At 37.9% G+C, this 26,886-nt stretch overlaps 1 protein-coding gene across 5 annotated transcripts; it reads right to left on the bottom strand.

The window, feature by feature from the left end:
- Window positions 1-3,418: 3,418 nt before the first annotated feature.
- RWDD1 (RWD domain containing 1) lies at window positions 3,419-26,134 on the bottom strand. Of its 5 annotated transcripts, XM_034990364.1 has the most exons (10): window positions 25,612-26,129; window positions 24,296-24,423; window positions 23,120-23,233; window positions 18,938-19,037; window positions 17,936-18,001; window positions 11,944-12,074; window positions 7,111-7,254; window positions 6,653-6,785; window positions 6,078-6,140; window positions 3,419-3,711 (listed from the first exon to the last, which is right to left on the bottom strand). In XM_034990364.1, exons 7-10 carry the CDS (start codon window positions 7,234-7,236, stop codon window positions 3,590-3,592), a joined length of 444 nt encoding a protein of 147 aa, XP_034846255.1. In that variant the 5' UTR covers window positions 7,237-7,254; window positions 11,944-12,074; window positions 17,936-18,001; window positions 18,938-19,037; window positions 23,120-23,233; window positions 24,296-24,423; window positions 25,612-26,129; the 3' UTR covers window positions 3,419-3,589. The 5 variants fall into 5 exon arrangements, with proteins under 5 accessions (XP_034846255.1, XP_034846258.1, XP_034846257.1 ...); XM_034990367.1 differs by lacking the exon at window positions 18,938-19,037; XM_034990366.1 differs by lacking the exons at window positions 18,938-19,037; window positions 23,120-23,233.
- Between the last annotated feature and the right edge of the window lie 752 nt (window positions 26,135-26,886).

The following is a 26,886-nucleotide window of genomic DNA, read 5'->3' as shown; positions in this document are numbered from 1 at the left end:
ACCAGCCCTTTATCTGTAGTGTCATTTGCAAACATCTTCTCCCATTCTGTGGGTTGCCTCTTTGTAAAACAAAACTTAAATGTCAGAAGATACATCCAAATATCAAGAAGTTCTTTTAAAAATATTATCCCAAAAGTCTAGGTGGAAAATGTTCTAGATCCATACTTTCTAGACAGAGTGAGTTCCACAAGAATCAATCTATTAAAGATACCACCAAATTTGGTGTATAATTCACTTTACTAAAGATTATATCACATCTAAGTATGTTTGGATTGGTATGGTCAAAGCTATAACCTATTTTTTTTTTTAAGATTTTATTTATTTATTTGAGAGAGAAAGAGCACAAGCGGTGGGGAGGGGCAGAGGCAGAGGGAGAAGCAGACTCCCCGCTGAGCAGGGAGCCTGATGCGGGGCTTGATCCCTGGACTCTGGGATCATGACCTGAGCCAAAGGCTGATGCTTAACCGACTGAGCCACCCAGGTGCCCAGCTATAACCTATTTTTTGATGTCTGAGGCGTGTAGCAGTAACACATAGTCTAGTAATTTCCAGGCCCTTAATTGCTTTAGCTTAAGTATCTTCTTGAAGCTGGTATGGTTCATTCTCTTTGTCTTCTGAGCATCTTCATCTACATAAAAGAGCCCCCCTCCACATGGTTCCACCTCCAGGCCTTTCTCGGTATTCTTAGGATGGAGACCAGAGAACCCTGAAAGCCTTATGGAACTATCAAGGACTTTGGTAAGGTGAGTGAGCACTGATATTGGTTGCAAAATTTAAGGAGGCACCAAAAACTCAGTTATTAAGATAAATAATATTTAACGCAGTATTTTAAAAAAATAAAGATTAATGTAAAATCCAAAATAAATAAAATATCCGAATTTTAATTACTGATTCTTCCTTTTACCTCAGGTGCCAAAATGGCTCACACAGCAGTTATTTAAAATTTTGTTTTGATATCCCTTAAATATTCTTGAACCTTTTCCAGCATTTTTCCATTTTTATTAATAGAAGGTGCACTAAATTGTGTATTCCCAACCTACTCACCCATTTTCTTTCCAAGTCCTTTGCCCAACAAAAGTGAAATGAAACAGAAGGCTATCAACTGCATAATATATCAGCATTCTGCATCTCTTACTCTGATATAGGTCCTAAAGCAGCAAAGAACCTAATGTTGTTCCCACTTATATATTTATATGGACTCATACTCCATGTATCATTTGTGAAAACCTTTCCCTATCACGTTAGATCTCAATGGTCTCTCTAAAATTACTCTCTACAGTTCTGGAAGTGTCAACCCATTTTAATATATCATACAATGTCTACCTTTGCTGCATGATATGTATGTTCTCTGAAAGACAAACACTGAGCTACTTGAGGTAGTTTACTACTTTGTGTTGTAACATAAACAGTGGGCTAGCACATAAATATTGAAAACCCACAGTCTCCTTTCTCCTAGAATTCAAGAATGCATCTCTTTGCTTTTTGGCACATACATCTTTGGAGTTTGTGACAGTATAATCAATGAACTCATCCTGTGCATTCATAAGAGATGTTATTCATCACTCTTCCTGGTCTGACCTCAACTAGGAAATGTTCATGTAACCTTTTAGATGTGTTTGCCTTAGATCAGTATTTATCCACCTTTTTCCTAAGGCACCCCTGCTGGCAGAAGAGTACGAAGTAATGCAGAATCCAGAAGCATTATGCCAAGCTGCAGATGGCAAACAGAACATTTAACGGTCATGTTTAACCTTTAAAATGCATGACAATTTTTCATTCTATTCTGTAATTCACTCATTCAACAAATATTAGATGCCTATTCAGTGCCAGGCATTGTCACAGGGATACAGCAAAGAATACACATACTTGTATTTGTTTTTAATCTTATATTTTATGCAATTTAGCGTAAGTAGAGAAACAAAAGCAAAAATTATCCCAAATCCAAGTGCAAAACTGATAATCTGAGATGCCTAATTATTGCTTCAAATACCACCAGTCATGCTTTTGCACATCCTGGGATTATGTGTGCTCCAGTTTGAGAAGCAGAGTCTTTGGTTAGCTCCCAGAAAACAAAAGAAATATTATTATTTACTCCGGATGAAAATACTTGGGAGTATCATTAGAACTAACTCTTTGCCTTCATTTCCATACATCAGGTTCTGCCTAGATTCTAAAATGACAAAGGTAGAATCTATTTCAATACCTATAGAAAATGTAAAAAACTTATACTTTAAAAAAAAATCATGTGTGAGGAGGAGGTGGAATCAGTCTTGACACTTTAAGGTCCAATCTTCATTGACCTCAGCACTGCATTGTTCATCAGTGCGTGTCTCACCCTTAATTAAAGTGCTCTTGAGTTCTTAATGCAGCTGCTGATCAGCTTCAGAAAGGATCTCTCCTTAGAAAAAGTTGATTTTCACACAAAAGAAACTTTCAGACTTGTCTCTGCAGAGATATGCTGAACACTCCTGGTATTCCCCTTTATTAGTCAGAACCAAAGCTAGTGAAAAAGTATTACATTCCTCAATGATAGTTTTTGTCTTAAATAGTTTGATTTTAGCTATAGGTCTAACTCCAAAAATAAACATGGAATTGATCTGCTTGTGCTTGTGAATATGTAGTATATGTACTTTTGAAAGGAGGCAGTGATTTGCAATAGCACAAGTAATTTCCTATTAGGATTAAGATTCAATTCTCCACCTGCAGTGACTGGATAACTTGCATGAAGCCTGGCTCTCCTACCTGAAGTCCCCAAGTCAATCATTCCAAATTATTATGAAAAAGGTCTCATATGTGCATTAATGTGGATATGTGTTCTCTTGCAGACAGGGTACAACCTCAAGAATTCAGATCTTTTCAGACTGGCTAAATTAGAAAAGTAAGGGAACATCACAAATATATATATATATTTCACAACTACAGGATAAGGAGTATGCAATGGAATAACCGATGTCAACTGGCATGAGATTTCACTGTTTTAAAATTCAGATTAAGGTCAGTGTTTAATAACCTAAACTGAGAAAAGCCTAGGAGTGCACACCTTTTAATAACGCCACAGAGGATGCTGATTCAAATACTACTCTAAGACTAAAGTCCACTTTAATCCTGAATATAATTTAGGTTTCTGGTTTTGTAAAGACTTAAATTTATCATGCCCAAAGGCTAGAATTCAGAAGGTTTAATGTTCTCTTCACCTCTGTCTTCTAATATTTTATATTAATGATGGCACTCAGAAGCATAAAGCCATCACTGTGTCCAGCATAGGAATTCCAAGTTACTACAATTCCTTGTATATGAACACACATCTGTGCACAGCTGCATTCTATCTTCAAGTCTTAGCGTTATAGGCTGGGTCTCTCTCTAACACTAAATGATTTTAAATATATGACCTTATTCCTACCAATAAGAGGAACTGGACATTTTATATTTGAAACTTTAAGGTCAGTTTATTAAGTTCAATGATGAAAGCTATCAGAAGAATATTCTCCTGAAAATTATTTTTTCTTAGAAAAAAAGAAAGAAAAATCAACACGTCAGCACAGCCACAGATGCTGTGGCAGTCACACCTCTCTGCAGATGGGGATAGTCCACTAGTCAGTCAAATCACTCTCTGGGTCAGCAGGATTATAGTCGGGATCATCCTCATCATCCTCTAGCTCCAAGTCATCCATTTCTTGGAACAGAGATTCATCTACCTCCACATTGTTTCCAGCTGCAAAAGACAAAAGATTTCACCTTCAGTCTTATATTCAGGAATAAAAGACACAACTCACTGGCAACACCAAACACAAACTTCCAAATGTGCAAGTGAGGTGCCAGTGATGAAATCCTAAACTACTACCGCAAATCAGAGCAACAACGATCTGTAGTGATCAGCAGAGACACACATTCTAAGAGCAACTTCATGCCTCCAGTTTTAAAAAAACAAAAAATCCAGTTATAAAAAAAGCTTTCCTAGAATGAATTATTTATGATGTGGCATGTTATAAGTTGAAGACGATAGTATATCCTGGTTAAACAAAGTTGATTATCACCGACCATGGGGCCCGTACCAGGAGTCTTCCAGTATTGGCAGATATGTACATCATTAAAGCTCAACTATACTTGTTATTTAATTGATAGATATAACTTGATCTTCACTCTCACTTAGTTCCCCTTATAACCAATGGTATGCCATTCTCAAATTCCAAATATCTGAGCACTATAGGAAGCAATCCCTCGGCCTTGCATCAAACATCTTTACTCTTCAGTTTGTCTGAAGTACATAAAGGTGGGATAGTACAGTACTCTTAAATCACCAAAAATTGTTCATCTTCCTTTCCTGGCAGACTCCAGCCCACTGACATTCAATTCAATGAGAATGAGTCTTGCTTCATGCCTATGAGCAGTTAAGTAATAAAATACACCTTTGCTAAGTGCAGGCCAAAGAATAACTCACTGTCTCTGGGAGAGACAGGCAAGTTCCCAAAACAGATGACATCTAAAATATCTTTATAATAAATTTTAATCCAGCAAGAAGAAAAGGGGCAGGATGAAGCAATTGTAGGTAGAGGTATATGCAAAGGGAGAAAGAAAAAATAAGACTCTGAATACTTCTAACTGGAACACAAGATTCTTTAGGAAAAATATCTGGAGATATCATAGATGAAGGCCAAATTGAAGGACTGTGTAGGTCAACCTTTTCCTCTAAGCAATAGAGAACCATCAAAAGATTTTAAGGAGAGAAGTATCATGATTAAACATGAGTTTTAGGAATGCCACCTCAGGGATGGTGACTAAAGGCACCAAAAAGAGGAAGAGACTGAAGCAGGGAGACAATGTAAGAAGCAACCACAAACACCCAGGGGGCAAAAAAATGATAAAACCTTCAAGTTAGGAGGAAAGAGTTGAAAATGTCTAGAAAAGACACTTCTGAAGCAGAATCAATGGAGAGCTTTTGGTTAGTTACTGGATATGAAGAGATACTTCATCTGTTAGGGTAAGGAGTCAAGGATGAGTGAAGATAGTAAAACTTCTAAAATGCAAGAGAGAATGAGACACAGCTTTTCAGTTCCAGAATTTCTCAATAAAATAGGAGAAAAACAAGCTAGTAACGTGAGAGAGATACATGAGGACAACCTTGCTGGGTTTGTCTATCTGTTTGCTTGTTTGTTCGGGGTGTTTTTATTTGTTTGAAGACTTATAATGTCCTGGAGCAAGAATGCAGTAAGATATATAAAACAGAATGGTGAGTGTCCATAAGGGCCCAGATCAAGTTAAGAAGCATGATTTGGCAGTGAGGCCACACCAACATTGCTTCTTAACCTTTTCCAGAAGACAGTCCAGGAACAAAATTGAAAGGCCAGAATGCTACAGGATCCCCAACTGGCAAGATGAGCATGAAGAAGGCTAATGAACTGTAGAACTCTAGGGTGCTATCAGAAGTGTGACTGAGTATAGAGCCCAGTTTAAGAAACATACATAGGCCATAAGCTCCATGAGGGCAGGGAATTTGTCTATACTGTTCTCTGCTGCTATATCGTCAGCAACCAGGACAACGCTTGGCTTACACTAGGGGTGCAATAAATACCTATGGATGGATGAATAATGGACAGAAGACTGAAAGAGGATAAAGTTTAGGATAAAAAGGAGAAGGAAAGCATAAGGAAGTAGGTGTTCCAGATAGTAAGACTAGTATGAAACATAAGATTTTTGGTTAGAGGGCATGAAGAGTTCCAGATTTGAGGTCTTTATAAAGTTCCATGACCATAAAATAATTTCCACAGACTTCTGATACTAGAAATCTGAGTAAACCAGGCCACCTGAGTTACAGTGGCCTTGTTTACTAGTTATTAAAGACTAATGTGACCATAGTTGTTTACTGCCATCTTTGATGTTGCTTAAGTTATCAAAAAACTTTAAAAAATACATTGCTATAGTTTAGTGTATAAATAAATCAAGCATTAAAATTTATTCTTCAAAATGTATTTGTTTATAGCCTTGGGAGGAAAATTTTACATTAAGTTATCACTCTGATTTTCATGGTTTAATATTAAAAATGGTGTATTATGTACACGTGGAATCTTAGTATTATCTTACCATCTTCCAAAAACTGGATATCAGATGTGTCAAGATTATGATCTGTTTCAAAGAGCTGTTTCCCTAAAAGAAACAAATATGTTCAATTCAAACATATTTTTCCTGTATGTTCCAGTTTTCCTCCATCTTCCCTACAATCCTTTAAAAAGTAAAATAATCCAAGAAAACAAGTCTGAAAACCTATTTTTCTATGAATTTCAATAAATTTATCAATTCAGTAAGTAGCTAAGAGGCATGTGATATGTATCTGCATTAAAATGGAACAAGTGAAAACCCAGTCTGCTTCAGAACCCCAGAAAAACAAATGCATTTGACTCTACCACTTCTAACGCTTGTGATTCTGAATGTCGTGGTAGCTATATCTCAAGATCTATCCATTGAGATATTTAGATCAGAGATAAGCCATAAAAATTAATCATAATTATGAATGAAGAAATGTCATCATGTAGGCAGAATGCTTTCTCTTTTTGTCCTAGATGCCTAAGTATGTTATATTTTTATAGAAGTCTGTCCAAATGATCTTCTTCTTGTGCAAGAATATAGAACAGCCTGGGCAGGGGTGAGGGGAGTCATACCACTTAATTTATTTTTTCCTGCTTGTTCTTCTTCTTTCATTCGTTTCTTTTTAATTTCCAAGAGCTCTGCATCAAACTTGGCCTTCCAACTTAAGAAATTCTCAATTGTAACAGGAGTGCCATGAAATAATTGCTTAGAAAATAAAAAAGATGTGGTTAGATAAATGAGGCTTATAATTTATAATAAAATTGTAATTTATAAAGAAATAATGTATATTTCTTGATGTTACCTGCATGAGCTCTACTAACCCTTATTAATCATTACCGATGCTATGTGACCAATGCAGTGACTTCTAACATCTTAAGTAGCAAAATTTAAGTAAAATTTACTTCTGCTTATTTTGTGATTGCCAAAAAAATCACTGAAATTTCTAAAAACAAAAAAACCCACCAAACAACCAAAAAAAAAAAAAAAAGATGTAAAAAATAATGAAAGAAAACCCAGCTTTATAATATACCTTTTCAGCTTCCTCTGCCTCTTTTTCTTTTTGTTTCTTTTCTTCTTCTCTTCTAGTTTTTATTTGATCTACTATTTCATTTAGTTTTTCTTGCACAGCTGTCACTAAAGTAAAGATCATCACCATACCAAGGTTTTCTTCTGCCTATGTAACCAAAAGAAAGATTGTAGTGAGAAACATACTTCTCAGAAAAACAAAACAAAAAACTAACCAATGAAAAAGTGTTTCATCATAATCACTAAATTCCATACACTTATAATATGATTACTAATTCAGTTATACGTAAGTTCAGACACTTGGATAAATGATCATTTAAGAATTGAGCACATACAGGGCGCCTGGGTGGCTCAGTTGGTTAAGCGACTGCCTTTGGCTCAGGTCATGATCCTGGAGTCCCGGGATCGAGTCCCACATCAGGCTCCCTGCTCAGCAGGGAGTCTGCTTCTCCCTCTCCCGCTCCCCCCTCTTGTGCTCTCTCTCTCTCAAAATAAAAATAAATAAAATCTTTAAAAAAAAAAAAAAGAATTGAGCACATACATACATATATATGAATAACTATATATTAAATTTAAAAAGACATGTAATTTGCTACATCCAACCTGAAACAGATATCTTTTTACTAATTTCTGTTTAATAACCAGAATTCAGAAAACCTTTTCCTTTTTTTTTTTTTTAAAGATGTTATTTATTTATTTGCTAGAGAGAGAGAGAGTGAGAGTTCAAGCAGGGGGAGTGGCGGGCAGAGGGAGAAGCAGGCTCCCCACTGAGCAAGGAGCCCGATGTGGGACTTGATCCCAGGACCCTGAGATCCTGACCTGAGCCGAAGGCAGACGCCCAACTGACTGAGCCACCCAGGTGTCCCCAGAAAACCTTTTCCTATAGCAGCTAGTAACATGAGTTCTCCACCATATTTTCATGATTTAGATCTTTTGGGATATTTTAAAGAGCTGTGACAATGAACTGAACTTTGAGGCCAAAGTGATTTTCTAATATACAATAATAAAGAATGTAGGTACTTTTGGTGATTTATCTTTACCTACCTTTTTTTCTCCAATCTGAAATGGCTTAAAATCAAATATAAAAGTTCTCCAACTCATGAAAGGGATATACAGTTGACCCTTGAACAATATAGGTTTGAATTGCACAGGTCCACTTACATCCATTTTTTTTTTCAATAAATACAGTATAGTACTATAAATGTATTTTCTCTTATGACTTTCTAATAACATTTTCTCTGCTTACTTTAAGAATACAGTATATAGTACATATACCATACAAAATATGCATTAAACAACTGTTTATGTTATGGGTAAAGCTTCCTGCCAGTTAGTAGTAGTTCTGGGGGGGAGTCAAAAGTTACACACAGATTTTTGACTGTGTGGAAGGAAGGTCAGTGTCCCTTAGCCTCTGCGTTGTTCAAAGGTCAACTGTAATTCAAAAGCTATTTGGAAGTTGGTCATTTGAAAGTAGATTAAAGTAAAACAAGGTACCTTGCTTATCCACAGAAACAAGATACAGTTTGAAGGAAACAGACCAAAACACACACACACAAAAATCCCAAATATACAAGCGAGAATCTCCATCCTAGAAGCAGAAGAGATTTCCAACCACTCCTTTGACAGGGCTGGTCTCAGCGGCATATGAGTAGGTATTTCATCTCGTGGGTCCTCTCTGAATACAAGGCTTCAAGCTCCTGTGATTCTCTTCAGGGCTTCTCTGTGGTGTCTCCATGCTAACCATCCTAAATCTGACTACACAAACCTCTCTCTTGAATGCCAAACCCAATTAAAACTGCCCAGTGGACAGCAATATGATGTCGCACAGGCACGTGAACACTAAAATCATCATCTTCTCCACAAAACCTATTTCTATGTTCCCAACTCAGAGAACCAAACCACCAACCAGCCAGCATGAACACTCACAAGCCATCATAAGCTCTATCATTGCCTCTAATCTATTCTTAAATATCATTTCAATCTGCCTACTGTTCCCTACCAACATTGGTATTACCCTAACCCAGAGCACCATCATCTTCAACTTCAAATATTACAAGAAACTCCTAACTGGTTTTCTTAAAACCTGTGGTCTTGTCACCCCTAACATCAACTTCTCTAGCCACTCAATATACACACATAACTGAACTAGTCAGTCTCTTGCTTAAAACTCAACAGCTTTCCAAACCAACCAGGAGCAAGAACATACTTTTAAAACAGTTCAGAAGACCCTTTGGGAATTAATCTCTTTAGTTCCGTCACATAAGATCACTAATCTCAAATTCTAAACTCAAGAAATTTAGTATGACTAGAAGTTCTGGAAGGAAATATTGATCTCTTCTCCCTCTCATTTCCATGACGCTTAACAAGCTCGCTCCTCTGCCCTGAAACTCTTCTCTTTTTTGCCTGGCAAACTCTTTCCCTTGAAAGCTTCTCCAGTGCCTCAAGTCTACATCCACTCACAGCATTTTTCCACACAGAATAACAATTTCCAATTTGCTAGTCCACATTCCTCACCAGAATATAAAATCTATGAAAGAAGGGATGGTGTCTGTCTTGGTCACTTAACTTAATGCTTGATACATTTCAAAAACAAATCCCAGTAGGATCTCTTTTTTAACAACTTAAGTATTCCAATAGAAAAGCCAAAAAAACAATCATTTATATGAAACTAGGCGAGAAGTCACACAGGAGATTTCCATATCACTACTAATTAAAGAATTTCAAATTATGATTATATACTATTTTCATCTTGTTATCATTGCTTTTCTTTCTAAATGAAAAAATCTAATGTTAGCAGATGTGGGCAGACACCTCAATGGCTACAGTGAGATCATAACTTGGCACAATCATTTTGAAGGACCATTTGGCAATGTGTATGAAATTAAGTATGCATAACCTTTAACCCAGTAATCTTACTTATAGAAAACACTGGACTAGTATACTCATCAATAATATACTTTCCTCATTTATTCAAAAAATATCTGAGTGTCTACTATATGCCAGGCACTAGGGATTCAATGGAGACTCTGCTCTAAGGACTTACAAATAGTGATATATAAGAATGTCCAAAGGGACACCTGGGTGGCTCAGTCGGCTGGGTGTCTGACTCTTGATTTTGGCTCAGGCGTGATCTCGGGGTTGTGGGATCAGGCTCCATGTTGGGCTCCGCACTGGGTGTGGGGCCTGCTTGGGACTCTCTCTCCCTCTGCCCCTGCCCCTCCCCCTCTTAAAAAAAAAAAAAAAGAAAAAGAAGAAGAAGCATGTCCAAAGAATTACATATTAAATCAGGTAAAAATGATAAATAATTGTTTCAAAAAGGATAGGTGTAATTACACATACATACAGTGAAATTCTATGCAGTTATCAAAAATGATGACTCATATACATGTTTACTAAAATGGAAAGATACCCACATATATCGTTATGTGAAAAAAAGGATGTTATAAAACATTATATACAGAATGATCTAACTTGGGGTAGAAGAGGAGTACTATGAATATAAGCATAAGCAAAAAAAATCTGGAACTATATCATACCAAAATGTTAATAGGCAGTTATACCTGGTTGGTGAGATTAAGAGTAATTTTAATTTTCTCTTTCATGAGTTCCTATACTTTCTGAGTTTTTTATAATATGAATTTACTATTTTGATATTAAAAATCAATATAATTTGGAAAAAAAAGTACAAATATTCCCTCAATATATCCGATCTCAGGTATGAGAAAGAAATCAAAATTTCTTTTCTGAAAGGAAGGAGCTTGAGTGCAAATAAAATATAAAACACATAGAAAGTAATCACTCAGCTCAAATAACTTTCATTAATAAATGACTGAATATAGCATACTGCCCCAGGTTCTCTGCAATGTTTTAAAATGAAGCATTTTAAGTCAAATATTAGAATTAGTATAATCTCATATGGGGTAGCAGAATGAACAGGGCCCAAGATAAGAATAAATTCATGTTTGATCTATCTTCTTTCACTCTTCATTCTCTAATAGCTCCAGATATTTTTAAAATATCAGCATTCAGAGGACCAATAATCCTTGAAATATACCAGTCACATTTAAGGTATAGATATGTTTTCTCTCAATTCTTCTTAGAACAAACAAACAAAACTAGGACTTCTGTTTATAACATTGTGGAGTAAAGATTTTACTTGTCCTCCCTACTCCCTACTCTGAAGAATCCATGAAAACTCTCAACCCAAGCAAGACAGAGCTTTAAATTCTGGCTAAGCCCAAACTATGGGGAGCCTATCCTACCAGAGAACTAGCCAAGAATTTTCCAAGACCCATTTTGCCTTCACAGCCCCCGCTCTCAGAGGGATCATAAACCCTGGCTGCTGCTTGTTAAGCCTCAGGAGACGGAAAGATAAGAAAAACAAAACAATCACCAGTCCTCTTCCCAGATTGCAGGCAACTAGCCTGCAACAGGTCAGAGGGGTTGGGAGTTTGAATTTTTTTAAAAGTCAGAATTTTTAACTGCACATGGGGCTGGACATTCTGAGAACCAGATCAAAAGTGTGTTTAAAATTAAAGTACTTACCAGACATTTTATTAACTAGAAGTCATGAGGCTGACTGAGTTTCAAGAGAAGGGACAACTTCTCTTACTCAAATTTTAAATGTACAATGGGAAACAAAAATTAAGGTGCTTTGTGAATATCTATATCTATACATATACATAGAGAGGGAGAGAGAGAGAGAGAGAGATACATCATGAATTCTCCTTGTTCAATGTACTGGTTATACATATTTACTAGCATTTTCTTACTCTTGAAATTAATGTATACTATTTAAGGCCAATAAAAAATGCCACTACTAAACTTATTTCCTTACCTGTAATGCTAATAGTTTTAAAATGTCTGAGACATCATTATCTTCTAGATTTTCCTGGGAGAATATTTCATAAAGAGGAGCTTCATCTGGGTATTTTTCACTGTATGTAAACTTGAGGGTAGTCTGGACAGCTAAAGACATAAGATAAGAGTTTGATATGAGTATCTGAAAATGTAGGGAGGTCAACATTTTTGTTGAATTAGTAATTAATTCACAACGTGTCAATGAAACATAGCACAACAGATTTTCCTGCAAAGAAAAACAAGGTTACTATGAGATCAGACAGATAATCACTAAGATAAATAACACATACCGCAAAGATAAGTGAAAACAGATCATGCGAATACCAAAAATCACCTCAAACACATGAAATACATTTATTACTTATGAGTATTTTACCATATTGCATATCTGAGAAAGAGGATGGATAAAGCCACTCTTTTTAAAATCCTCCTTAAGATGAACAAAAGGCACAGAATACAATACATAGAAAAAAAATACTACCTTAGGCTTATTTTCAGGCCTCTACCAGAGCCAGTGCCCAGTGAGGAAGATCTGGCATTAGTCCTGGAGTCTATATTTCTATATGCACAATGCCAGCAGGGCACTGCTAAGGGGTTGCTAGATGACACGGTTTTGAAATAGGGTTTAAGAGGCTGTCTGAGAAACTTTTAACCTGACTCATTTATACATGCTCACTCACTCTTTTGGCCTGTATCAATGCATACATCTGACATTTGTATAGGAATGAGATCCTTAAGGCAGATCAATGCAAGGTATCTCTCTATAGACCAACTGGTGAATTCTCAATTCCACCAGGCAATTTGCAACTAAGCAGCAGTGCTAAACATTTTCTGTTAAAACTTACTATTCACAAAAAAAAATTAAAAAATAAAACTTATTAATCACAATGATCCTTTGTCTAGACTTTGCCTTTCTTGTAAAAACTCACATTTTTAATTATTAAAAACTCTTGATTTTGATAATTTTAACTCAAATCTAGATTCCTCCCCATAAAAAAAAAATCTTAAAATGTGTGAGTTTGATATTTTGTTTTAATTTTTGTGTATGGTATCAATAAGGAATTTTATGAGTCAATGGATATAAGAAAGACTGTTAACCCAAATAGATAAAATCATGAATGAAAGAGGAGAGATCACAACCAATATCACAGAAATATGATTATAAGAGAATAGTATGAAAAATTATATGCCAACAAATTGGGCAACCAGGAAGCAAATCAGTAAATTCCTAGAAACCTACAAACTACCAAAACTGAAAAAGGAAGAAATAGAAAATTTGAACAGACCCATAACCAGCAAAGAAATTAAATCAATAATCAAAAATCTCCCAACAAATAAAAGTCCAGGGCCAGATGGCTCCCAGGGGAATTCTACCAGACATTTAAAGAAGAGTTAATACCTATTCTCTTCAAACTGTTCCAAAAATAGAAATGGAAGGAAAACTTCCAAACTCATTCTACGAAGCCAGCACTACCTTGATTCCAAAACCAGACAAAGACCCCACTAAAAAGGAGAATAACAGGCCAGTATCTCTGATGAACATGGATGTAAAAATTCTCAACAAAATACTAGGAAATTGAATCCAACAGCACATTAAAGGAATCATTCACCATGATCAAGTGAGATTTATTCCTGGACTGCAAGGGTGGTTCAATATTCGTAAATCAATCCATGTGATACACCACATTAATTAAAAAAAGGACAAGAACCATACGATCCTCTCAATAGATGCAGAAAAAGTATCTGACAAAATGCAGCATCCATTTTTGATAAAAACCTTCAACAAAGTAGGGATAGAGGAAACATACCTTAACATCATAAAGGCCATATACGAAAAGACCCGCAGCTAATATCACCCTCAATGGGGAAAAACTGAGAGCCTTTCCCCTATGGTCAGGAACAAGACAAGGATGTCCATGCTCACCATTACCATTTAACAGAGTACTGGAAGTCTTAGCCTCAACAATCATACAACAAAAAGAAATAAAAGGCATCCAAATTGGCAAGGAAGAAGTCAAACTTTCACTATTTGCAGACAACATGATACTCTATGTAGAAAACCTGAAAGACTCCACCAAAAAATTGCTAGAACTAATACATGAATTCAGCAAAGTTGCAGGATATAAAATCAATGTGCAGAAATCTGTTGCATTTCTATACACCAATAATGAAGCAGCAGAAAAAGAAATCAAGGAATCGATTCCATTTGCAACTGTACCAAAAACGATAAGATACCTAGGGATAAACCTAACTAAAGAGGTAAAAGATTTATACTCTGAAAACTATAGAACACTTAGGAAAGAAATTGAAAAGGGCACAAAGAGATGGAAAAATATTCCAAGCTCATGGATTAGAAGAAAAAACACTGTTAAAATGTCTATACTACCCAAAGCAATCTACACATTCAATAAAATCCCTACCAAAATACCACCAGCATTTTTCACAGAGCTAGACCAAACAATCCTAAAATTTGTATGGAACCACAAAAGACCCCGAATAGCCAAAGCAATCTTGAAAAAGAAAAACAAAACTGGAGACATCACAGTTCTGGACTTGAAGCTACATTACAAAGCTGTAGTCATCAAGACAGTATGGCACTGGCACAAAAATAGACACGCTGATCAAAGGAACAGAACAGAAAACCCAGAAATGGACCCACAACTACATAGTCAACTACTCTCTGACAAAGCAAGAAGGAATAAAGAATATCCGATAGGAAAAAAAAACAATCTCTTCAACAAATGGTGTTGGGAAAATCGGACAGCAACATGCAGAAGAATGAAACTGGACCACTTTCTTACACCATACACAAAAATAAATTCAAAATGGATGAAAGACCTAAGTGTGAGACAGAAAACCATCAAAATCCTAGAGGAGAACATAAGCAGAAACTTCTTTGACCTCAGCTGTAGCAACTTATTAGACACATTACTGGAGGCAAGGGAAACAAAAGCAAAAATGAACTACTGGGACTTCATCAATATAAAAAGCTTCTGCACAGTGAAGGAAACAATCAACAAAACTAAAAGGCAGCCTATGGAATGGGAGAAGATATCTGCAAATGACATATCTGATAAAGGGTTAGTATCCAAAATCTATAAAGAACTTACCAAACTTAACAGCCAAAAAACAACTCAGTTAAGAAATGGGCATTAGACACAAATAGATACTTGTCTAAAGATGCCACATACAGATGGCTAACAGATACATGAAAAGATGCTCAACATCACTCATCATCAGGGAAATACACATCAAAACCACAATGAGATACCACCTCACACCTGTCAGAATGGCTAAAATTAACAACATAAGAAACAACAGGTGTTGATGAGAATGCAGAGAAAGGGGAGCACTCTCGCACTACTGGTAGGAACACAAGCTGGTGCAGCCACTCTGGAGAACAGTTTGGACGTTCCTCAAAAAGTTAAAAATAGGGCTGCCTACATGGCTCAGTTGGTTGAACATCCTCTTGGTCTTGGTCAAGATCTCATGGGTTGTGGCACAGCCCCACTGGGCTCTGTGCTCAGTGCAGAGCCTGCTTGGAATTCTCTCCTCTCCCTCTGCCCCTAGCACCACCCCCCCGACACACACACACACACTCTCTCTTTTTCTCTCTCTAAAATAAATAAATCTTTTAAAAAAAAGTTACTGTATGGTGACTAACATAATAAAAAAATTATTAAAAAAAAAAGGTAAGAAACAGAACTACCCTACGATCCAGCAACTGCACTACTAGGTATTCACCCAAAAGATACAAAAATACAGATTCGAAAGGGTACATGCACCCCGATGTTTACAGCAGCATTATCAACAATAGCCAAACTCTGGAGAGAGCCCAAATGTTCATCGACTGATGAACAGATAAAGATGTGGTATATATACCAATGGAGTATTACTCAGCCAACAACAACAAAAAATGAAATCTTGCCATTCGCAATGATGTGGATGGAGCTAGAGTGTATTATGCTAAGTGAAATAAGTCAGTCAGAGAAAGACAAATATCATATGAACTCACTCTTACGTGGAATTTAAGAAAGAAAACAGATGAACATATGGGTAGGGGGAAAAGAAAAAAAAAGAAGAGGGAAACAGACCATGAGAGACTCTTGACTACAGAGAACAACCTGAGGGTTGATGGAGGAAGGTGGGTGTGGGGTGGGCTAGATGAGTGATGAGTATTAAAGAAGGCACTTGTTATGATGAGCACTGGGTGTTATATGTAAGTGATGAACCACTGAATTCTACTCCTAAAACCAATGTTGCACTGTATGTTACCTAAGTAAAATTTAAATTAAAAAAAAAAGACTGTTAGGCCAATAAGGATACACAGTGTCTTTTGGCATTTTCTTTCTTAACTAGCACATTTCTAATTTTATTGCTAGAACAAGAATTTTTTTATACATTTATTGATTTTACTATTTGATGTAATAGACATTCATTATAGAAAATTTAGAAATATATGAAGGGGGAAACAAAATCAGTAATAATCCCACCATCAGGAAAAGATCACTAAAAGTATTTTTTAAAGGATATTTTAAAGTATCTTCTATACATTTATTTACATTTCAAACAAAGTATAAAAGGATACTCAGGTTGTATTTGAGATTCTTTTCTTTTTTTTAAAAAGATTTTATTGATTTACTTGACAGAGAGAGACACAGCGGAAGAAGGAACACAAGCAGGGGGAGTGGGAGAGGGAGAAGCAAGCTTCCCGCTGAGCAGAGAGCCCAATGTGGGGCTCGATCCCAGGACCCCGGGACCACCACCCGAGCCGAAGCAGATGCCCAACGACTGAGCCACCCAGGCACCCCTGTATTTGAGATTCTTTGTATAAAACCTACATATATATAAATACATATAGAAGTAAATGACTGTGTCCAACATCTTTTTAATTCAGATTTTAGTAATAGCTCTTTGCTAATCTCATTTTCAGTTGTACAAGACAGATTTAGAGTTATCAAGTAATATCGCTAAAATTTGCATTACTGACTGCTCGTAGCAGAATTTCAGTTGACTAGCTTAATGCTAAAAAAAAAAAAAAAAAAAAAATCCTTGGGGTTAACAACAACTTATGGAACATTTTTACCAAATTCCAAAATTAACTGAACTGGACTAATGGTGGAAATGAACTTCGGATCCTCCCCCAACATCTGCCACGTTTAAATCAATCTATTTAATTGCAAATTATTGGTTTTACAGCTGTTTTATTTCCATCAGTATATTTATCTTAGTTCTACAGTTGTGTAATGGTGGCTTTTACCTGGTTGTATGTATAAATGTATTTGAACTACAGTAAAATATCCATCCTAAAGAGAGAAAATCATAAAGAAAGACATTTATCCAGCTTAATTTTTTTTTTTTTTATTTTATTTATTTGACAGAGAGAGACACAGCGAGAGAGGGAACACAAGCAGGGGGAGAAGGAGAGGGAGAAGCAGGCTTTCCGCTGAGCAGGGAGCCCAACGTGGGGCTCGATCCCAGGACCCTGGGATCATGACCTGAGCCGAAGGCAGACGCTTAACGACTGAGCACCCAGGCCCCCCATCCAGCTTAATTTATAAATAAACAGCAAATGTCCAATAAGCAATCTAAATACCCAAAGAGGAAAAACAATCATGGAAAAATAACACTCAATGGAATACCACACAGTCACTGAAATAGGCATGCATTCGAAGTCTCGTTTTAGACCGTAATCTTCTACCTTTTCTCCATTTGCTATATTGTTAATGTTTCTTTTTCACTTTTTAACTAAGTTCATTGTGTCAGAATATATCTCACTGACTTCCTCTCTAAGTCATGTTTACATAGTAAATGCTAATTAGAGATACACAACATTCATGCTAGATTCCTAACAGCACCTTACTTATTAGCACCTCCACATCTTCAATGACCAACATAATGGCTGCAAGAAGGAGTAACATTCCTGAGAGCAACTTAGGAAAACCATAAGTATTTTTGATTGGACTTACTTTCATCATTTTCTCCAGCCTCAGATGTCACAGTAATGGTGAAACTGGGTGGGTTTTCTGATAATACTGCAAGAAAATATACACAGAGATTAAGTTATTAATATGCTTCCTAAGGCAAATACTTTTCTTATTAGCAAAATATCACTACCCAGTCCCGAAAACTGGGTAATGATATGATATTACCGGGTAGTGAAAATTATATATACATCCCTAGTCTGTATTTCCATTTCCACAAATACATACTGAACCATTCAAATGATACCACACTCATCAATTTTCTATTTAAATCTAGGGTTATCTTTAATTTGAAAAAAAAAATACCTATAGTAGATAAACTCTTGGGAGTTTTATCAGATCAATTAAAATAATTAAGTAATTTACCTTTTAATTCAAAATTTCCATCGATACATGGAAAATTACATTCTAAAAAATTCCCAAACAGAATGACAAAAAAAGTTTGATGTTTCATCAGAAACTATCCACTGCTACTCAGTATTATCACTAATTTTTAAACTTATATATTCTAAGGTATAATTTAGAATCTCCATGACAAACAGTAAATATTAATTTGTTAGAGTTTGTGTCTTCTAACTATCTCTTTCTCCCACATCATCCCTAGAACCAAACTTTATTCTTTCACCAATTATTGAGTCTCTACCATCTTTCATGGAATTATAAAATTAGCCATGAATCCAAACATCAAATTGCTTACAATTTGTTAAGCAAGTCAAGACATGCAAATCAACATTTATATAAATAAGAAAGCATATATACCATTTTACAGCCTGATGCCTGATAGTATATATGTTTATATCTCTTCCCCCATAAGAATACTATAAAAATTATGAGAGCTCCTATATCAGTGCCTGGTAGTATCTAGAAACTCAACAAATTCTGGCTAAACGGCAAAGCTAAAACAATGGAATGAAAGTAGAAAAACAAAAACAAATTAAACTGATATTCAGAACCATTAGAAGAGTAAACAAGAAAAATGCAGGCCACCTGTGATTGCTGCTGAGCCCCTGAGAAAAGCCTGTGCCTCACTCCAGCCCTGGGAAGCACTGGCCCCTGTCAAGGTTTGCAGCAGCTCAGCAACCTCTTTCTGAAATGAAAGGGCAAGGAGATCTCTGAAGAAGTCACCAACGAAAATACTCAGCTTTTCCTACTCAAGAACTTCTGAAGCCTTCATAAATATTCATTATCAATAAAATTTTCAAGACATCTGCCTTCATTTTAATTGAAGTTTAAAAGTACCTGAAGCATGATGAATATCTATGATTACTATGAAAGTATTTGTCAAGAAGATAAGACTCACTGGACTCATAGTTTAATACGCCTCAGATAGTCCAGCCCACGCTAAAAAGAAGTCCCTGAAAAGTAATTATAATAAAGCTTTTAAAATATGATTGACCCTTCTTTTTGACAAATGTGTATAAAATATATTTGACGCACTTCATTTCTACTTCTTTTCATGACCAACTTTAGCATTTACATGTCATAAAATGTAAACATAGCAACTACAGAAATAAGGGTTCGACTCAATGACATTCCAACTGATTCCCCCTTTTAGGACTCCATGGGCCATAATTTAAGGGTCGCCTATACCTAGTAACAGCTAACATTTATTGAGCACTACTTTGGGCCTGTGTTGTACCATGCATTTACACAAAGATCCTTTAATTCTTACGCCAAGACCACGATTTTATACTGTTACCATATGACACCAACTTTAAGATACTATCAAGTATGAGATGCATGCTACTTTACGTACTGAGAAAAAAAAAATCTGCCAATTAAACTTCAATATGTAATCGATTATAAGACAAATTCCTATTTCAGAGATGTTAAAACATAGAAATGTCTCAGAACTAATTAAATATAGTATTATCCCAATTTCACAGATGTGGAAACTGAGATAAAAGAGCTCTTAAATAATCTGCCCAAGGTTATTCAGCTAGTAACTGGAAGAACTGAATAAACTATATTGAGTTTCATGTAAAAAGAAAATGTTTTTTTCCAGCTGAGAAATTCCAGCAAAGTCACTTAAGCTAGACCATGAAGTAAGGCATTTGGTAAGTAAAGATGGAGAAAAGAAATACAGGCAACAGAAACATGGCAGCAAGGGCATAATGGTGGAAAAGTTTAAGGAATATATAGGGAAGAAGAAATTAGTCCATTTGGCGGATACATATGTGGGTGAAGAAAACTAGTTGAAAAAATACTGCTGAAAGTTCAGCTGTGGACAATGATAGTTTTTTTTAGCAGCATGGGCAGAATTGTATTTCTAATCATAGGAAGATAAGTCTGGCCACAGGGCATAAATTGGAAGGAAAGAAACAAGACTAGAGGCAGGATGAAACTAGATAGCTATTAAAATCATCCCAGCAAGGTTAATGAGGTTCTGAACTAGGTTAGCAGCCACGGGAATAGCAAGGAACAGGGAGGACTCTATATTCCAAATTTGCAGGCAGAGGATGGTAGCGCCACTAACAAAAACAAAAATACAAAAAAAAGATCAGAGATGATACATTTAAATGACACAAGGAACTTTCAGTTGGAGATACCGAGTATGCAATATGCAATCAGAAATGGGCAAATGGAGCTAAAGTTATTAGACTAAATGAGATCACCAGAGGAAAAAATAGAGAAATAGGGCCAACACTGGCTTTGTAAGGAATCCTAAATTTGGGAAACAAAAGTACGAGGAGGAAAAAGTGCCAGACAGAAAAAGAAAAGCAGCAGCCATGAGAGGTCAAAACAAACTCAAAAAGCCTATTTTATTTGTGAAGGCATCCCAACTATTGCGATCCAGGTATGGTATGGCACTGTCTATAATGTGTACTATATGGGTCTGTCTAGCCCTGTCAGGGGTAAATGGGCGATGAACCACTGGCCTACAAGATCAGATCTAAAAATCCCTAACAAGGCCCTCTGTAATCTGGCCCCTGCTCACTTGTCAGGCCTCATTTTTCACGACTCTCAGTACTCACTTTATGTTTTAGGCATATCAAGCCACTTTTCCTTTAAATACATTTTGCTTTCAGAGAGTCCTGCTTCACAGTCTCATTCACTTGTTAGCTCCTCATCACTCCTCAGTTCTCCAAAACAACCAAGACCCTCCCCTTTTCCTGTGCTCTGGCTGCATCCTATGCATTCCTCCATGAAAGAATCATCACACTATGTTGTAAATTACTTATCTGATGTCTTTTCCCAACTGACTGATATTCTAACAATGTATATAATAAATATTTGGTAAATGAGGACTTGGGATGCTAGCAAGAACATCACTGATTTGCCTGACCTTGGGAAACATACAGAATAGAGGCAAGACAGACAAGAAAGAAGTTGACAAACTCTTAATCCACAGGAAGTCATGATGAGAGGCATGTTCAGCAAAAGAACTGGAATGAAGAACTGTGGGACTACAAAGTTTATGGACAGAAAGAGGACTTTCAGAAGGCAAAATTCTAAAGATGGCATTTACAAGGTGTGGCTATGCCCCCATACAGTTGAAGGAAATGGAAATCAAAACTGTTCATTGGTAAAGACAAGGAATTATGAAGCCATATTATTAGAAGAATCAGCAACTAAGATGGTAAATTTCTAGTAAAGAATATCTTATATTTAACAGTTATAAAGTATTTGCATACTTTGTACTACTCCTCATTAAACACACATGGAAACTGAAGCTTGGGGATGTTATATGAGTTGCCCAAAGACACAGAGCTCATATCCACTACACCAAGCTGCCATTATAGAGAAAAAAATGTGAGCCAGGAATAACAACAACAACAAAGGATATTGGAGAACACTACTTATATTCCCTACTATCTACTCACCCCAACTTCTAGTTACACCACTTTTAACTGAGCATATTAACCACCCAGAATAAAGACTGTATTTCCCATCCTCCCTCCCAGTTAGGTCTCACCAAATGACTAAGTTCCAGCTAATGAGATGGAAGCAAACAAATCCTTTGACAGTTTCCAGGAAATTTACTTAAGAAACCGCTGTCTTTGGCTTCTCTCCCCACCCCCCCCAATTCCTATATCTACCCTCCTGCCTGGAAAGGAATGCTGCCATCTTCATCATGAGGTAGAGACCACATCTTAGGAGTGACAAGGAACTAAGAAGCAGCCTAGGTACCTGAGGAATTCTTGGACTAGAGCTACACAACTATCTCTTATGCGCAAAAGCAATAAACTTTTACCTTTTTTTATTTTATTTTATTTTATTTATTTAGAGAGAGAGCATGAGTGGGGGACGGGGGGGAGGAATTTCAAGCAGACTCCGAGCTAAGTGTAGAGCCTGATGCAGGGCTAGATCCCACGACCCTGAGATCATGACCTGAGCCGAAACCAAGAGTCAAATGCTTAACCAACTGAGTCACCCAGGCGCCCCTAAACTTTTACCTTTTTGCTTTTTGGGGTTTTCTGTCAGAATTGAACCTAAAGGAAAGTAAGGAAAGGGGAAAGGAAAGGAAAAGGGGAAGGGAAAGGGAGGAAAGGAAAGGAAAGGGGAAAAGAAAGGAAAAAGAAAGAATATTCTAAAATTTGGAGGAGACTAACATAGGGATGGGAAAGTTATTTAATTGGATTAGCAAAGACGAATGATTCATCAGCACTCTGATAAAGGAATAATCCCATTCCAATTCATTACTTGAGTTGGGATAAAATTAGCCTTCACTAAAGATGCCAGATTTCCACCACTGTAAGTGGATCAAAATATTTTTGAGAAGAAGAATAAGGCCATTGGGCATAGTGGAAGGAATGAGTGGACAAGCAGGAGAACTATTAAGTGATAGAGAGGCAGATGATGGTAAACTGGACAGAATTAAGGTACACTAAAGGGACACACGAATGACATCAAGGTTTTCACAAAGAACCAGACAGCCCATATTAAAATAAGTCCCTGTGGTTCTTAGGGAGTGTCTTAGAAAAACTGCTTTTAAAAGATGACTTCTGCCCCATCTCTAAGATGCAATTAGAACTGTTACATGCTCATGGATGCTACTTAGAGGTACTGACACAAGCAAATACAGAATTACGTACCCCTCTTTGTAAGACCAAACAGAATTAAGGGAACTTGACTTTTGGTTAGCCCGAAGCCAACCAATTTGTTTCAACAAAATTCCCCATAGTCAGAGATTTTGATACAGAAATGGAAATAACCAAATTCTACTACCTTAGCAGGGCCTTGTCAAGTGAAGCACTACTGAAGGAGAATGTGGTATCAGGAGAGTCCATTTATATTTTGGAAGACTAGTTGTTAGGAGGATTGGATCAATGTGCAATCAAGCTACAGAACAGGCAAAAAGAAGAAACTGTATTATGATTTGTTATAATTCACAACAAATTCAACAGTGGACCAAAAGTTCTTTGCAAATAGTCAAGCAATCAATTCCGAGGTTAGGCTAGGTCTATGTGGCTAGAACTATGGGCTAGCTGGATTGTGCCTCTTAAAGCAACCACAAGGGGGTCATGATGTGCTTAACAAAGGCTTCTCTGTCAAGCACCAAGCTATCTATTAAAAAAAAAAAAAAAAAGTGTATCTACTTCCTTCATCAAGAGCATTGAGCATTTACCAAATCTAGTATTAAATGCGATTCAAAATGAAATTAGAAAACTGCCAATCAGTGTTCCTTGGCAAACTGACACAAGCAAGCTCTCTTCTTAAACCTGGTATGAAAATAGGAAAGTATGAAATCATCAACCCAAAAGAAGGCTGTAAAACAGTAAATCTTGCAAATCCTCATAATTTCAAAAGATCAAACATGGAAGGGTTTTATTCCAAACTCCTCTACCTCTTCCCTGAGAGGTTACATAAACAACACGATCATGAGTGAGGCAAAGTCCCTAAAGAAGTATAAATCAAGACGTCTTATTTTATTTATTGCAAAGTTTATAGGAATGCTGGTAGGAATTAGAGACGGATGGGCTCAGCTGATACTGCAGAATACTTGAATGCATCAAAGACTCATAAACTGTGTTTTATAACCCTGGCTCAGAATCCTCAAAAACTTTTGCATCTGACAAGAATTTCACATACCGAACTATATCAGAGCTTAGTACAATTTGAAAGAACCATAAGATTGGTTTAGGACTAAAAAATATATCACTTTTTAAAATGCTTATATGCACAGTATTTAATGAGGGATACCTTATGTCCATAGAAAAAACTAGCACACCGTATGCTTTCTTAACTCTACCTACACAGTGCCAATTACATTTCCAATGTACTAGAAATGACCAAACGTCACGATTAAGAATATATCCAAAAACTGACCCTATATTCTCTTTTATTTAGACATTGACATATAAGCAAGGATAGAGAAGGGAGCCAGACTCCATACACACTCACCCAGTTAATGACACTCTCAAACCCCTCTTCACTCATCCCCTTAACATCCTCACAGCACAGCTGTACTGCTGGTGAGAGAGAACATGAACAGGACTGGAACTATACAGGGGAAGCTGAGAGACATCTGCCTGTTGGCAAAGCAGAACAAAATTTGCTACCATTGCAAGCAGTGGTCAAAAAATGGAGCTAAGAAAACTAAGCTAAACAACGAAAGGGACAGGGATTGGAGTTGAACATACCTTACATTCTGAATTCTGACAGTGATGAACAACAAAGGAAGGGATAGGGTCTGTAAATCCCACAAACCTAGGTTCCACTCACTCATATTGGCTTTATTTGATCACTTCTCAAACACTGAGTGTAAATGCGAGAAAAGCCATATTGATAGGGTTATCTTGCGGCACTTTCAAAATCATCTGAAGCACGGCTTAACACAGAAAAATTATCTTCCTTTAAAACATACCGAATGAGCTTCTTAATAATATTTTATATTAGCCCAACCTATTAAGTGATCTTCTGCTCCCCTTCATCCCACCTGGAGCTAGATCCCAATTTCCGCAAGTCTGCAAAGTGAAGGAACAGGAAGGGGATCCAGACCTAACTCTCAGTACCAGTTCCGCCGCTAACTTGCTGGCTAGACCCAAAGCAAGCCACTTACCTTTCCTGCGCCTCCATTACCTTGCTTGTAGCAAGACGCGTCCTGCCCAGATGATGTCTAATATCCCTCCCTAACAACATGTGAATCTGCAGTGGAACTGAAATTTGTGCCACATCATTCACTGGGCATTCGCAGAATATAAAAAGAAAAAAGAAAAACGACAAATCCCAGGGACTCTCAAAACTGATTCTGGGTAACTTGGAGAACAGCCCTCTGAATCCCATAAACTTTAAAACACCAACGTATGCAAAACAGCTTCTACCCGAGTAAAAGTGAAAATCGACACCTCTGCAGCTCTAGAAAAATCACTCCCACTTGAGTATCTGTTTTCGTGTTTTTTCATTAAACCTCGGGTCGCTGTAAATTACACAGAAACCAAAGTGCACCCAACTCAATTCCAGGCCTGACACTCTCCAGGGACCTCGCCAGCCTATCCCGGACTTTTCAGATTTCAGGGAAGAAGCGGAGAATGGGAAAAGCTGTGGAGTTATTCCTAAGTGCCTGAACACGTCGGGAGAAGAAGGTGAAGAGAGAGTAGCGGGCGAGGTGCCCACGCGGCCTCGCTGTCCCCTTCTCCATCCTCGCCCCGGAGGCCGAGGGCTTCGGCCCATCCCACTCCACCCCCGGGCCACTCCGGGCCCGCAGCCACGGAAGTCACCTGTGAAGGAGTCGGGGTAAATGGACTCCAGAGCCTCCAGCTCGTTGCGCTGCTCCTCGCCGTAATCTGTCATCGTGGCCCTCGCTGCTGCCCATGGACCGCCCAGCCACCCAGGCGGCGCGCTGCAGCTGGGACCGCGGCCGCGCCAGGGGAGCGGGCAGCGGCCGGACGGGCGCAGGCGCAGAGTCCCCGGCTGGGAGGCTCGGGGCCCAAAGCCAGGCCGGGCCTGCTGAGCAACAGCCCCGCACGGGCCTCCGCCTGCTCTCTAGTTCGGCGTTCGACTCGTTAGGCCTGGCCAGCGGAGCGCTGAGGAGCTGCCGGTCCCACCGCCGCTTGGGATTTGCTGAGATGGAAAAGGCACCCGGTCTGGCATTCGCTACGGACACCTGGGGCCGGTTCCTGGGCTTTTCAGGGCCTGAGCCTGAGAAGCCACTCAGCGCGACATCCTCGCTCGATGGGTCTAGACTGAAAGCTGGCCATGCGTATCGAGGCGGGACGTTGTCGCTGCAGGCGGGACGAAGTGGCTGAGGGCCGGACGCGGGGCGCGTCCGCGAACTTCGTCGCTTCCGGCTTCCGGTTTGCGACCCTGTGGCCTCGGCGGAGTTGACCGACTCGCTGCTTCTGTCGGCTAGTGGTGGGGTCCAGGTGACTTCTACGCTTGTCGAGTCTCCCAGTTCCTTGGCATCCCGGGGGAGTTGGGCGAGAGGCCGACCAGGGTAGACTCTAGTGGGCAGAGAAGCAGAAGCTCTGCTGGTGCGACGGGCGGGTCGGCCTAGCTGCTGAGTAGCCAGTTGCAGGGAATCGGGGAAGAAATTGACTGGAAGTCTAGAGATCTGGGTTCTAGATCCCTGGGCTTCCTTATTGATTTTGTAAAGTGAACGCGGCTGGACATAGTTCTAAGTGTGTGATTTATTTCTGTGAATTGATAAAGGGGGTGTAGATTGCGTTTAACAGCTTTGGTAAGCAATGTAAAAATAAGTATCAGTACTCCGGAAAATGTCCAGAATTTTTGATTTGGGAGAATAAAATTGAGGAGGTAATACTTAAAATATACGCATCTGTTGTCTCCAAGTTCATCGCAGCAGTTAAAATTTTCGGAGACCCATAATGGCACAAGCTAAGAAAATGGCTAAATGAGCATGGTACTTTTAAGAGAAGACTATTAACGAGCTAGTTATATTTTATGTTTATAGTAAAGGAACGTGGATATGTTAAGTCAAAAAGGAACATGGGGAAATGTAAGAAAATACTCCCAACATATTAAAAGATATTTCA

This window comes from Mirounga leonina, unplaced genomic scaffold (assembly GCF_011800145.1).
Source record: "Mirounga leonina isolate KUSES-001 unplaced genomic scaffold, KU_Mleo_1.0 Mir_53, whole genome shotgun sequence".
Taxonomy (NCBI): Eukaryota; Metazoa; Chordata; class Mammalia; order Carnivora; family Phocidae; genus Mirounga; species Mirounga leonina.
The sequence above is the reverse complement of the archived record's forward strand: the minus strand, read 5'-3'. Positions and strand labels throughout refer to the sequence as shown.

Excerpts from the sequence above, each read along its gene's own strand:
- RWDD1 (XM_034990363.1), bottom strand. The coding sequence starts at position 25,684 with ATGACAGATTACGGCGAGGAGCAGCGCAACGAGCTGGAGGCTCTGGAG. Across the intron at positions 18,002-25,611 it reads TTACCCCGACTCCTTCACAG|TATTATCAGAAAACCCACCC; the intron begins GTGACTTCCGTG and ends ATTTTCTTGCAG. Across the intron at positions 6,141-6,652 it reads AGGAAAAAATAAATTAAGTG|GGAAACAGCTCTTTGAAACA; the intron begins GTATGACTCCCC and ends TGTTTCTTTTAG.